The sequence below is a fragment of the Hemiscyllium ocellatum genome, chromosome 25 (genome assembly GCF_020745735.1).
Source record: "Hemiscyllium ocellatum isolate sHemOce1 chromosome 25, sHemOce1.pat.X.cur, whole genome shotgun sequence".
Taxonomy (NCBI): Eukaryota; Metazoa; Chordata; class Chondrichthyes; order Orectolobiformes; family Hemiscylliidae; genus Hemiscyllium; species Hemiscyllium ocellatum.
Genome location: NC_083425.1, coordinates 53,902,793 through 53,917,631, shown reverse-complemented (window position 1 = coordinate 53,917,631; position 14,839 = coordinate 53,902,793). Strand labels below are relative to the sequence as shown.

Here is a 14,839-nt window from a genome sequence, read left to right as displayed (position 1 = left end):
CTTTCCTGAAATACGGAGACCAAAACACTCTCACTATTCCAGGTGCAGTCTAAATTTACAATTGAAATTTCTTGTTTCTTTTTGTATGAGTGGTGTTTACGTATATAAGTTTTCTCAGAAGAAGGTCGGCATTGTTGAAGAGGTGTCTTTTGGATGAAACAACAAGGTCCTTACTGCTGATCCTATGAATCTTCACCTTGCCAAAGTTCTTTGTCATCCAACGCCCTTAACTGATCAATGATTTTTCTCTCATCTCATGTAGAATATTGCAGTATGGATTTCTGAAACGTCTGAAACTTTGATTGTAAACATTTATATAATGCTATGTTCATCAAAACAGTGACTCGTTATCCCGTGTCATGTATTCATTATACCCTACAGAATTTGTCTGGCATCCAGAGTAGAACCCTTGACCCTCCACTTTGGTATGTTCATACCCACCCTGGAGAATCAATGCACTTCAGAGCAGAAAGAGAAATGGCTGCACCTGTGTTACACCCAGCAGATCATCGGCACTTACGCCCAGACAGAACTGGGCCACGGTTAGTGTTCTCAAGAGACAATTGGGTGTTTGATCACATGGCGTCCATCTGTGGTGCTACAAACTGTGAACGTGACCCATAGCTGACAAGTTGCCCCTTCGAATTGGTGGGGTGCCCTTGTCTCGGTCAACCCAAAGGCAAAAGTACATATGGTGGGAGGGTGCATGGTGAGTTCCTCATCCTGATACTGCTGTTGAGGCAAAGGCCATACAGCAAGGAAGATGGTGGAGAAATCTGGCAGGTCGTTCTTGCATACTTCTAGGTACGACTTGCTGGCCCCTGTCTTGGTGGGGATATTAGCCAGTCACCTACCCAAGGTTAGCGGAGGAGGAGCAAATGGCACAAAGAGCAGTAAAGGTGTTTTACAAAATGTGGGATGGCAAATCCAGCTCAGTGGGTTGAGGAGAAATTGTAGGCAGAAGTGAGGACTGCAGATGTTGGAGATTAGAGTTGAGAGTGTGGTGCTGGAAAAGCACAACAGGTCAGGCAGCTTCCAAGGAGCAGGGGAGTCGACATTTCAAGCAAAAGCCCTTAATCAGGAATGAGGCTGAGTGCCTCGGGGGTGGAGAGCTAAATGGGATGGGGGTGAGACTGGGGCTGGGGGAAGGTAGTTGAGTGCAATAAGTGGTTGGAGGTGGGGGTAATGGTGATAGGTCAGTGAGGAGGGTGGAGCGGATAGATGGGAAGGAAGATGGGCAAGTAGAACAGATCATGAGGATTTTGCAAGTTGGATGGTTGGAACTGGGGTATGTTGGGGGGAGGGGAAAATGAGGAAACTGGTGAAGTCCACATTGATGGCCTGGGGTTGGAGGGTACCAAGATGGAAGACGATGCGTTCTTCCTCCAGATGTCGGGTGTGGCAGTGGTGGAGGCCCAGGACCTGCATATCTTCGGCAGAGTACGAGGGGGAGTTGAGATGTTTGGCTACGGGGTGGTGGAGTTGATTGGTATGGGTGTCCTGGAGATTTTCTCTGAAATGCTCTGCGAGAAGGTTTCCAGTCTTCCCAGTGTAGAGGAGACCGCGTCGGGAGCAATGGATAGACTAAATGATATGTGTGGAAGTGCAGGTGAAACTTTGATGGATGTGGAAGGCTCTTTTGGGACCTTGGGCGGAGGTGAGGGGGGAGGTGTGGGCGCTGGTTTTGCAGTTCCTGTGGTGGCAGGGGAAGGTACTAGGAGGGGAAGGTGGGTTGTTGGAGGGCGTGGACATGACTAGGTAGCTGTGGAGGGAACGATCTTTACGGAAAATGGATAGGGGTGGGGAAGGAAGTTTATCTCTGGTGGCGAGGTCTGTTTGTCAATGACGGAATGTGCTGGTGATGTTGATGAACTGTTCAACCTCCTTGTGGGAGCATGAGGTGGTGCCGATACAGTCGTCAACGTAGTAGAGGAAAAGGTGCAGAGTGGCGCTGGTGTAACTCTGTGGAAGATGGGCTGTTCTAGAGAGACAGAGACAGACATAGCTGGGGCCTATGCAGGTGCCCATGGCTACCCATTTCATCTGGAGGAAGTGGAAGGATTCAAAGGAGGGTGAAGACCAGTTCAGCCAAACGAATGAGTGTCAGTAGAAGGGTACTGGTGGGAACGTTGGGAGAGGAAGGATCAGAAGGCTTAGTGGCCCTGGTCAGGGCGGATAGATGTGTAGAGGGATTGGATGTCCATGGTGAAGTTGAGGCATTGGTGGCAAGGGAAATGAAAGTCTTGGAGGAGGTGGAGGGCATAGATGGTGTCCTGAACGTATGTAAGGAGCTCTGGGATCACGGGGATAGGACAGTATCAAGGAATGTGGAGATGGGTTCATTGGGGCAGGAGAAAGCCAAGAAATTGAGGAGAAATTGTGGCTGGGACTAACTAAATATGCAGAAAATCTTGGTCTGGTTTGCTGATGACCAGAACCCTATACCATTCTGTCAGAGCCTCATGAAACTGAAACCCAACTCTAACGCTTAAGAATTTCTGTGATGCAGGCTTAGATTAAACCTGATTAAAATGGTTTGGTGCAACTGCTATGCACTATTTCCACACTGCTTGGTACTCTCAATGTACTGTGAACTCTTAAATATTACTAAACTTTTATTTTGACCCTGTCTAGCCCCCACCGTGTTCATTCTGGCACCAAGGAGAGTCTGTTGAAGTGTTCAGTGGTAAACCTGGTATTCCATAAGCATTACCATATATCCTTGCTTCCCTACCTTTCCACTCCCCTTTCTTAGCCCCCCCCCCATGTCTAATTTTGACTAATTTTGTCAATGCTCAATTGTGCCTGTCCACTTGTTTCTGTTGCTGGTCAACAAATGAATTTGCTTTGCTTTGTATACATGCTCGTGATGTGCTGCCTTTGTGGTAATGGTGGCAAACAGTACCTAAAACAAGTGGTTGTCTTAACACTGGCATGACAATGTGAATCAATGCATAAATCCCAAATTCTGCTCATGTTAAATCAGCTCTGATAATTGACGGAGTGCAAAACAAGTGCTTCTCTTTTGAATCTCTTTTGTTTTAGCATTTAATCCAGCCCTGGTGTGAATCTGGATATTAAGAATTGGTGGTGTTAGAGGTTTTAAATGCACACCTCACATTGTAGACTGTTACTGTCTCCTACTTTAAGGCACTGACAACATTACAGAAGAAAGGTGCTACATATAGTCTGCATCTCAATTTTTATTGATAATTCTAAAGAGAATCTTCAGCCAATCTTCAAACAAAAGTGCCAAGTGGATGATTCACTTCTGCTTCCTCCAATAGTCCCCAGCATTACAGATACTAGTCTTTGGCCAATTTGATTCACTCTATATGATATCAAGAAATGGTTAGAGGCAGTGGATACTGCAAAGGCTACAGGCCCTGACAATATTCTGACAATAGTACTGAAGGCTTATGCTGCAGAAATTGACACTCTCCTAGCCAAGCTGTTCCAGTCCAATTACAGCACTGGTATCTGCCCGACAATGTGGAATATTACCCAAGTGTGTTTTGTACATAAGAAGGACAAATCTAACCCGACCATTTATCCTCCATCTATTTTTGATCATCAGTAAAGAGATGGAACGTGTCATCAACAGAGCTATGAAGCAGCACCTGCTCAGTGATGCCCAGTTTGGGTTCCACCAGCACCTCTCTGCAGGAGTTCCTCAGGGTAGTGTCTTAGGCCCAACCATCTTCAGCTTCTTCATCAACGACCATCCCTTCATAAGGTCAGAAGTGGGGATGTTTGCTAATGATTGCACAATGTTCAGCACCATTCACAACTCCTCAGACACTGAAGCAGTCCATGTTCAAGTGCAACAAGATCAGGACGATATCCATTCATGCAATACAAATGTCAGGCTATGACCATCACCAATAAGAGACAATCTAACCACCATCCCTTGACATTCAGTGGTATTACCATCACTGAATTCCCCCACTGTCAACACCCTGGGAGTTACCATTGACCAGAAACTGAACTGGACTCACCATGTAAACGCAGTGGCAACAAGAGCAGGTCAGAGGCTTGGAATATTGTGGCGAGTAACTCCCCACCTGTCCACCACCTACAAGGCACAAGTCAGGCGTGTGATGGAATACTCCCCATCTGCCTGGATGAGTGCCACCCTAACACCACTCAAGAGACTTATAGCCCACTTGATTGGCACTGCATCCACTCTATCCATCACTCATGCTCACTCACAGCAGGGTGTACTGTCTGCAAGATGCACTGCACAAGTTCGCCAAAGATCCTCAGGCAGCACCTTCTAAACCCACGGCCACTTCCATGTAGAAGGACAAGGGCAGCACATGGGAGCATCAACAACTTCAAGTTCCCTTCAAAGCCACTTGTCATCCTGATTTAGAAATACTTGCTGTTCCTTCACTGTCACTGGGTCAAAATCCTGGAATTCTCTCCCTAATGGCATTGTGGGTTGCTCACCACCACCTCCTCAAGGGCAACTAAGGATGGTCAATAAACGCTGGCCCAGCCAGTGATACCCACATCTCTCAAAATGAATAAATAAAGAATCCCATAAAAATGGCTCAAAGAAATGGATGTTTTTGAAGGTGTTCTATTTTTCGCCACTCGTTTTCTTGTATGTGAGTATAGCCTCATTAATCTGGGATTGGACATTTCTCTCACACTCGGAGGTGAAAACTATTGTGTCACTTGTTTTTAGTAGAAACTTGAGTGCTAAAACCCCAGAAAAGAAAAATACCCCAAGTCAGATTGGCAAATGACTAATGCTGTCAAAGGGACCCAGCAACTGGTAGTTTGTCTTTTCTGTCTACACTTACTGATTTATGTGCTTCTACTGCCAACAGTTGTTTTCTGTTACAACGCCTTGTATGTTTGTGCAAAACTTCAACGCCTCTCAAAATCTGGTCTTTATGGTGCACATCAGTATCTGTGAACCAAGTGGTCATCACTGAGTTTTTTAAAGAACATAATTCAGTGGTGGTTTTCTGTGGCTTGTTGTCAGAGAACTAGCCAGCTCCCAGCTGTTGATGACAGGTACACAGTGCAGTCAAAAGTGACAATCGGTGAATATTATCAAGTTTAGTATTACTACAGTCCAGGTTTCATAGGAAACATTAGAATTCCATCTGAGGGAATATACCAGGAGGTGATTGCAGATCTCAAATACATTGAGAATACAACCCCTACTGTGTATGTTGTGACAGCGGCGCATGATAGTTGTTGCACAGATAGCTGCTTGATGGTCTCCATGTCATTAATGAGCTTGATTAACGTCTAATCCAGATTCAACACTTATTTGCACTCGTAATTTCTCTGTGATTGCTGCAGCATGCAATGATTAATCAAATCTCTCATGAAACCTGTCCTTGTTTTCTCTCTTTACCCCTCTTCTGGCTCTCCCATCCCTCCTGTCCTCCTCTGGCTCTGCCCTGCCCTTTCCCTTTTGTTTCTGCCTGTGTTTCCACAGCTATGTACATCGTGGACGACCAGAACCCCTAGATCTCCACTTGGGCATGTTCCTGCCCACCATTCTCAACCAGGCTACTCCTGAACAACAAGATCGCTTCTTCATGCCAGCTTGGAACCTGCAGATCATTGGCACCTATGCCCAAACTGAGATGGGCCATGGTACAGTACAGAAATTGAGAGCTGGAGTTTAATTCTGACCCCTATCCTGTCAGCACATTTGTGCTCGTCAAAAGCAGCGACCTAACTATTCTAATCCCATTTTCCAATACACTTTTCTGCCTCCAGGTCCCTTACAATGAGTCCCAGATTTCCACCACCCTCTGGGGGGAAATGTCTTTCCTCCCAACTCCTCTAAATCTCTTGCCTCTTACCTTAAATTCTCCAGGTCATTTCCCTCCATCATGTAGAAAAGTTTCTTCCTATCTGCCCTGTCTATGCTTCTCATAATTTTATATATTTCAACCATACCCCCCCCTCTATTGCTTCTGCTCCTAGGAAACCAACTCCAGTCTGTCCAATCTCTCCTTATTACTGAGACTCTTCAGCCCAAGTTGCATCCTCCTACACCTCCTCTTCATCCTCTCCAAGACTATCATAAACCTCCATTAATGTGGATTCCAGAACTGCTGTGTGCTAACAAATGTGACATACAGTTCCAGCTTAATCTCCCAATCTTAAACTGTGTTTCGAGTAATAAATCATATACCACTAACTATTTAATTCACCTGTTCTGATTTCTTAAGGGACTGCATACCAAGTTACCTCAGAACCTCCCAAGGTCCTCAAACTCATCATGTATTCCCTTTCCTTGTTTTGTCCTGCCCAGGTATATCACTTCTCATTCATCTAAATTTAATTCCATTTGCCACTGACCAGCCATCAGTATTCTCCTGTAATCGAAGGCAATTCTGTTCACTGTTTACCACTTCAGTCTTTGAATTGAGTGTGAACTTACTGATCAACCCTCCCTCATTCAAGTCTAAGTCATTTATATAAACCACAAATATCAAGAGCCCCTACACTAACCTCTGTGACCCCACCAGACACAGACTTTCAATCAAAACATAAACCCTCAACTGTCACCCTCTACTTGTGGCCGAGTGACAGCTTGTCGATCCATTTCGCCAAATTTCTGTTGATCCCATGGAATCTTAAGTTTGCTCTTAGACTCCCACACAGAATCTGTTCAAAAGCTGAAATCCAAGTAGACTACATCAAAAGCATTGTCCTTATCTACATTCCTGGTCACCTCTTCGAAAAATTAATTCAAGTTAGTCAGACATTACCTCATCTTAACAAAACCGTGCTGACTGTTCCTGATTAATCTCTGCCTTCCCAAGTGCAAATTAATTCTGTTCCTCAGTTGCATCCAGTAGTTTTCCTAGCGGGTTAGACTCACCCGGCCTGTAGTTTCCGAGTTTATCTCATGCTTTCTTCTTGAATAACAGTTCTATATTGGTTGTCGTCAAATCCTCTAGCAACTTATGTGGCCAGAGACGAATTAATAATTTTTTACATGTCCCCCTGCTACTTCCTCTGTCTCACTCAAGAACCTGGGATACATTTCATCCAGCTTGGAGATTTATTTACTTTTAAACCTGCCAGACCACTCAGGACTTTCTCTGTGTCCATGGCAATTTATTTAATTATGTCACAGCCCTTCTCTCTGGGTATGGTGTGTGTGTGTGGGGGTCACTTTTCTTTTGTACAGTCCTTTGAGCTCTGTAGTTGAACAACTGACAGGCTCATGTATCCTCACCCAGTTTACATTAACACACCTTGACCCACATCTCAGCTATGCCTTTGATTCAATCTCAATGTTTGAGACTAGAGCTCCACAAGGGTGTTCTTAGGAGTTTGTGTAACCTTCTTTTGTATGTTTTTAATGCAGTCATTGCTGTTGGGTGCACCCACTGGGCTATCAGATTTAAAGATGCTATTACGCTCCAATGTTTTTTGGTGCCACATCTATTTGTGCAAATGTGCGGGTCAATGCTGTTCATTAAAATGGTTGAAGGGAACCACATTTATATTTACTCCGTGTGTTCTCTGCATTTCCCTCTTTGTCCTGCCCTCTTTAACATGGTCAATGATATTAAGTAGATCTCTGGTGCATTACCAGCACTAGTTCGAGTCTACACACCTGCAACATTTGTTTCTCTTTGAGTTGGTGAGTGGTCTAAGTTGACTTCACCACAATGCTGCTTGATTTGGTCCTGAAGCTAACTAGAGTCTGCTGTCGCATCCCTGAATCAGGCACTAACTGTACTACATCACTAAGTCACTTCAGTAATCAGGAGACCAGCAGCCCCTTGATCAGATTTTGTTGGGATAATTCATCATCAGACCTAGCAATTTACAAATTGGCATGAGGGCTAGTTCAGTAATTCCCTGCGACCCCATTTTGGGTTTGCTTCCATGTGCCTTTGCTCCCACCTTGAGTGGTTGCTGCTAATGCTCTCTGAAGTGGTATAGGATGTCATTCCATACAAACATCATTACTTGGGGCAAAGGTTGATAATCTCCTGACAATCTTCCACTTTCAGGCATCATCCCGCATCCTAAGAATTTCTTTTTGATGTCTGTCACAGCAATGATTGTGGTCCATTGTATTGTATGCCCTAATAACCAGAGTCACATGGCTGCCATGTTGAGTTCTCTGTTGCTTTCAGGATCGTTCATCCGAGGCTTGGAGACAACAGCAACCTATGACCCATCAACTCAAGAGTTTGTGCTGAACAGCCCAACTGTGACCTCAATCAAATGGTGGCCTGGAGGATGTAAGTGAGCTTGGTGACGTTTGCCACTGTGTGGAAGGGGAATCCTTACATCATCATGCAAAGGATTGGTACAGATATCTAAGATGTGCAGAGCTAACATCACTACCCTCATTTCATAGACTGACATTTGAAAAATTTGACCCAGAACTGCTCTGTTTTTGATTGGCGTGTCTGGAATCAACAATTCTAATTATTCATGGTCATTTCTGTTTCAATTCACTTCACTTACTTTATAATCAAAATGATATTCATAACCTTAGGGAGATGGTGGATAGTCATAGAACCAGTAATTTAGAGCTGAAAATGTGTTGCTGGTTAAAGCATAGCAGGTTAGGCAGCATCCTAGGAACAGGAAATTCGACGTTTCGGGCATAATTTAGAGGCCTGGGTACATGGAGCTAGTGGAATTTCAATTCAATTATTAAAACAATCAGAGTTCAAAGCTAGCCTCCAGAATGGTGAGCTGAAAATGTGTTGCTGGAAAAGCACAGCAGGTCAGGCAGCATCCAAGGAACAGGAAATTCGACGTTTCGGGCATAAGCCCTTCTTCAGGAAGGGCTGATTCCTGAAGAAGGGCTTATGCCTGAAACATCGAATTTCCTGTTCCTTGGATGCTGCCTGACCTGCTGCGCTTTTCCAGCAACACATTTTCAGCTCTGATCTCCAGCATCTGCAGACCTCACTTTCTCCTCAAGAATGGTGACCATGACAACCATAATAAATTATTCTTATAAAGAACAGAAGAAAATCCGACCTACTGGTGACTCTAGGCCACTGTATTGTGATTTAGCTCTTAAATGCTCTCTCAAATGGTCTAGCAAGTCACTCAGTTCCAGGACAATTAGGGATGGGTAACAATTGCTGGCTTTGCCTGTGATGCCCACATCCATGAAAGAATAAAGTAAATTGGAGTGAAGGAGGGTGAGAGGTAACTTGATAGAGGTGTACAAGATGATGAGAGGCATAGAAAGAGTGGATAGCCAGAGACTTTTTCCCAGGGTGGCAATGGCTATCACAAGGGCGCATAATTTTAAGGTGTTTGGAGGAGAGTTTAGGGGAGATGTCAGAGGTAAGCTCTTTATGCAGAGAGTGGTGGGTGTGTGGAATACATTGCCAGCAGTGGTAGTAGAGTCAGAGACATTAGGGACAGTTAAGTGATTCTTGGATAGGCACATGGAAGATAGAAAATGAAGGGTATCTATGTTAGTTTGATCTTAGTGTAGGATAAAAGGCCGACACAACATTGAGGGTCAAAGAGCCTGTCCAGTGCTGTACTGTTCTATGTTCTAAATTGTGAGGTTGTCACGATCTTGAATTCCTTTTTTATGAGCTGCGAATCAAACACTAGAATTTAAGGCTGTAAAGATGGTGGAATAAAATTTAGTCCCAATTTTCAGACTGTAGGATATTTACTTCACATGGAGATGATTGCAGGGTTGAACAGGAGAAAGCACTTCGAAGAATTGACTGGCCTATGATAGATCAAATGGCTTTGTTCTGTACAGTAAGGTCCTTTTTGTGCAGTTAGTTTTCAGCCTGGTTCCATCCTGTTTCCTTGGTGGGCTCTTCCTGACTTTAGTATATACCTGTTTCTCCCTATTAACTCTTGCCTTTTGTTCGCACAGTGGGGAAGACCTCAAACCATGCTATTGTCCTTGCTCAGCTGTATACCCAGGGTCAATGCAAAGGGCTGCATGCTTTCATTGTACCAATTCGCAGGATGGGCACACATGAACCTTTGCCTGGTAAGGAGATTGATGGAATTGTTGGGCGAAGCCGGTGGGGTTTAGAGATAGCTCTGAATCATGATAAATTTATGGTTTAATCTTGCCATGATGCTCAATTGTGTGGAGTTTCCAGCAGGCATCAGTTGATACTTGTCACCAGCAAGACCCCAGACCGTTTTTACTTTGTTTTTTTGCTCCATTTATTGCAGTATTCAGTAAAGTTGAGGGTTACCAAAGCAAATTGTAGTATTTTACTTGCCAAATCTTCCTGTGTCTAAATGAAGTGAAGCCTGCTTCAGAAGAGCCTATGACTTGGGACTGGTCACTCAAAGTTCTTCCTCACTTCAGCACACACGTTATATCTGTGGCTGCTGTGGATTAATTGCTAGGATTCATTAACAACTCCTTTATTACTGTTTCATGTGATCACTAGAATAATGCTAGGTGAATCCAATATTATCGTCCTGCAATTCTGCTGCTCCCCTGAGCTTGCTAAGCTGGTCTTTGATACAAAAGCTGTTGTTTATAGTGTCAGATAGCCCATGAGGCAGTACTCACTTAGGCCCTGTGTGCTCATTAGTCCTATACTAGTTACTCAGACCTTTTGTCTTTACTTCTCTTGCCTATTGGCTGTAAATGCTGTTTGATCAGCCCCGACCTCAAATGTTGGCTGTAATTATTAGAGGGATCGTAGCCTGTTAGTTTGCATCAATAATCTGGAGACTTTGACTAACATCTTCAGTTGGGGGACCATTCTTTCCTTACGATTATTTCTTGATTCCTTTTCCATTGTCTCCAATTCCTTCATTAGGTAACTCCTTCATTAGGCAAGAACAATGTCTTTTGTTTTTGTGAAGATGCATTCAGTATTTGAAAACCCCGTTTCTCCCCCATCACTCCATCCCTCTATGTGTCTATCCCTTATTCTTCATGGCCTTTCTTTGCTTCCCTTCCCACTCCGGTCCTTTTTGCACCCCTCCTTGTGCCCTTCTCTGCGACTCCTCTTCCTCTCCTTTCTTCTACCCCACCAATTGCCCTTTGAGGCCCCTCCCTTCCCATCTTTGTGGGACCCCTTCTCTCTTTTTGCTCCAATATTCAGTGATAAATGTGAGAGGGATCCAGCCAGCAGCTGGAGAATTAATGAACTAAGTCTAATGCATTGAAACCACTGGATTGTCATTTTAAAAATCCATCTGGTTCACTAATGCCTTGTCTGGGAGAATGTGTGCCGTCCTTACTGGACCTGGTCTGCCTACGATTCCAGACCCAGTCCGATGTGGTCGACTCCTAACTGCCTTCATGATGAGGTGGCAAACGACTCCTGGCAGCTCACTGTCTGAATGGTGATGGACAATAAATGCTGACCTTGTTACAGCTACCCATACCCTGTGAATGAATGCCATGTGTCTGGATTGGTGATAGTTATTTCACTGACTTCCCTCTTGCACTCTGTTCATCAGGTATAGTGGTAGGTGATATTGGACCGAAGTTTGGGTATGACGAGGTTGATAATGGTTACCTGAAGCTGGAAAATGTTCGTGTACCACGTGAAAACATGCTGATGCGATATGCAAAGGTAATATAGTGAACAGTAGGTGAGACTGACAACATGGTTAGGCTGCCTTATTGTCTTACTCATTGTCTGGAGCCTTTCGCTACCAACTCCTCAGTACTAATGAAAAGCAGAACTCAATGCATTGAGGAAGCTGAATTAATTGTTAAAACCTCTTGCAAAAATTAGTGATAATGACAGTGCTTCTGATGATAATCCAATCAGGGGAGGTGATGAAGGGGTGTAGAGAGGGGCTATTCTCCATTGGTTTGAGTCACACCTGGCACAAAGGAAGATGGTTGTAGTTGTTGGACAGTCTTCTCAGCTCCAGGGCATCTCTGCAGGAGTTCCTCAAGGTAGTGTCCTGGGCCCAACCAATTTCAGCTGCTTCATCAATGACCTTCCCTCCATCACTTACTTGTGAGAGGGATGGCACAATAGCTCAGTGGTTAGCACTGTTGCCTCTCAGCACCAGGGACCTGGGTTTGATTCCAGCCTCAGGTGACTGTCTATGTGGAGTTTGCACATTCACCCTGTGTCTGCATGGGTTCCATCTAAGTGCTCCAGTTACCTCTCACAGTCTAAAGAAGTGCAGATTATGTAAGTTGGCCATGCTAAATTGCCCCTGGTGTTCAGGGATGTGTTGGGTAAAAAGAGGATAATAGGGGAATGGGTCTGGGTGGGTTACTCTTCAGAGGATCGGTGTGGACTTGTTGGGCTCAAGGGCCTGTTTCCACACTGCAGGGATTCTATGATTCTATCATAAAGTCAGAAGTGGGGATTTGTATTGATGACTGTCCAATGTTCCACAGCATTTACAACTCAAATACTGAAGCAGTCCATGTTCAAATGCAGCAAGACCTGGACAACCTCCAGGATCACCTCCAGAGAGAATTTAACCATCACTCATTGACATTCAGTGGTGATAGTATCCTGAATTCTCCACTATTAAGATCCTGGGAGTCACCATTGACCAGAAACCAAACTGAACTAACCAAATAAATACTGTGGGTTCTAACAGCAGGTCAGAGTGTGGGAATTCTGCAGTGAGTAACTCCCCTCCTTTTTCCTCAAAACCTGTTCATCATCTACAAGGAACAGATCAGGAGTGTAATGGAATATGCTCCACTTAGCTGGATAAGTGTGGCTCCAATAACACATTAGGACAAAGCAGCCCGCACGATTAACACTGCAGTCCCATTCACTTTCTCCACCAGTACATCATGACAGTAATATGCACCGTTTGCAAGATGAACTCCAGTAACTCAGCAAAGCTCTTTCAACTGCACCATAAGTCCTACTATCTAGAAGGACATGGGCAACAGATATATGGGAATGCCCCTCCAAGCTATGTCCATCCTGCCTTGGAAGTTTACCACTGTTCCTTCAGTGTTGCTGGGTCAAAATTGTGGAATTCTTTTCCTATCAATATTGAAAACAGCGACACCAAATAGACTGCTGTAATTCAAGAAGGCAACTCTCCATTGTCTTCTGAAGGTCACTGAAGAATAAGCAATAAATACCGACCCAGCCAGCGAAGCCCATGTTCCATTAAAATCAGTCTTTTTAAAAACTTGCTTTAGTGCCCTCTAATATGCAGTAGTTAGCGTGATGCTGATGTGGAGGGAGCATAGCATGGCAAAGAGGAACTTCAGTTCAACATCATTAGCAATGCAACAGAGAATCGGAGGTGCTGTGATGCTGAACCAAGGGCCGCAGCAGCATAGAGTTGACATTAAATTAACATTGTTCCTCTGACTCTAGCAGTGAGGGGAAATGAACAATGCCATACTGCTATTAAAGAGAACCTTCAAGGTAGGGCAAAACAAAGTGAGATCGCTGAAAACAAAACTCTAACTGATTTAGGAATACTTGTTTCAGACTGTAAGTGTTTGATATGAGACCCATTGCCTGATATGTACCTCATTGCTGGATTTGCATCACAGCTATGAGTGTGCAATGAATGGATTTTGTTGGATTTTTAAGGTGATGCCAGATGGGACGTACATGAAGCCACCCAGTGACAAGCTGACCTACGGCACGATGGTCTTTATACGCTCAATGATTGTAGGAGACTCTGCACGTGCATTATCTCAAGCATGTACAATCGCTATCCGCTACAGTGCAGTCCGACACCAGTCAGAGCTGAAACCTGGGTAAGGCCTGCACTTTATATCTGAGGGTGTGGGAGAGCAACTGTGTCTCTGTTACACTCCAATATTGCAAAGCACTCACACCAGGTGAAGCTGCTGTTCATTGTCCTGGGTCTCTGAATTTTAATTCACCACAGTTGGTGCAGATTTTGGGATGGTCCGCATAATCTTGTTCCTCTTAACCTGAGGGAGAAAAAAAAATTCATGGTTCCAGATCTTGATTGCTCTGCAGAGACTGGCTTGTCCAGGTTTAGCTGTCCTTCATTTATTCTACAACATTAATGATAAGCCATGTTGAGATTGTGTATAAATTTTGTTTGAGCCTGCTCAGCTGTAACATGCAATCGTTATTGTACTAGTTGGGCACAAGTATTCTGTGGTTTGAATCGATGCTGTCATGAGTAGGAATGGTTGCAGGCCACCCATGCAGCATCTACAACGTGCATCCCTCCAGCAAGGAAAATTATTTAGTGCAGGGTGGATGCTTTTGATTTGAACTAACCTTTATGCAGCAAAGGAACAGGCCCCTTCTGCCAGTCACTGAGATCATGCCTGATCTGTGTCATAGTAGCACTTTACCTGTCACAGCTCCAAATATATTGATGTCCCAGTCACTTGGTTGTATAGAACTTGAATCTTGAAGAAAAGACATGCCCGTTGTCAAAGCTTTTCACCTTGCAAACATCAGGACAAATGCAAGAATGCCAAATGATCACAAGAACTTATACCGCAGGAGAAAAAGGTGATGAATCTACAGCTTGTAATTTAGAAATTTGATGAGTGGAAGATTAGAAAGCTTTCGCATGTCTCTCTCTCTGATATCCTTATTCTGAATCCATGTAGATTTGATTTCCGTTGGCTTCACTTGGTGTACATTGCAATGTAACTGGATTTTGAGGTTCCTGGTTCAGTAATGTTGCCTGTGATTCAATTCACTAGTGATCCTGAACCCCAGATACTGGATTACCAGACTCAACAGTACAAGCTGTTTCCACTGCTGGTGACAGCCTATGCCTTCCGGTTTGTTGGAAACTTCATGAGGGAAACATACCATCGTATTACCGGGGACATGAATGATGGAGACTACAGCCAGTTACCTGAGGTATGGAGGGTGCTACATTATTCTGATCACTGTACTGCATTTGCCTCTGTGGCATCTGTGAG

General features: G+C 44.2%; 1 protein-coding gene across 2 annotated transcripts in view; it reads left to right on the top strand.

The window, feature by feature from the left end:
* acox1 (acyl-CoA oxidase 1, palmitoyl) overlaps positions 1-14,839 on the top strand; it is a 54,091-nt gene that overhangs the window by 24,151 nt on the left and 15,101 nt on the right. The window contains exons 3-8 of one of the 2 annotated variants that reach the window (XM_060844361.1): positions 5,462-5,622; positions 8,136-8,243; positions 9,869-9,988; positions 11,431-11,546; positions 13,509-13,678; positions 14,615-14,777. In XM_060844361.1, coding sequence (XP_060700344.1) covers positions 5,462-5,622; positions 8,136-8,243; positions 9,869-9,988; positions 11,431-11,546; positions 13,509-13,678; positions 14,615-14,777 — 838 coding nt within the window. Of the gene's footprint in view, positions 1-381; positions 543-5,461; positions 5,623-8,135; positions 8,244-9,868; positions 9,989-11,430; positions 11,547-13,508; positions 13,679-14,614; positions 14,778-14,839 lie in introns of both variants that reach the window. The other variant, XM_060844362.1, reaches the window with a different exon arrangement.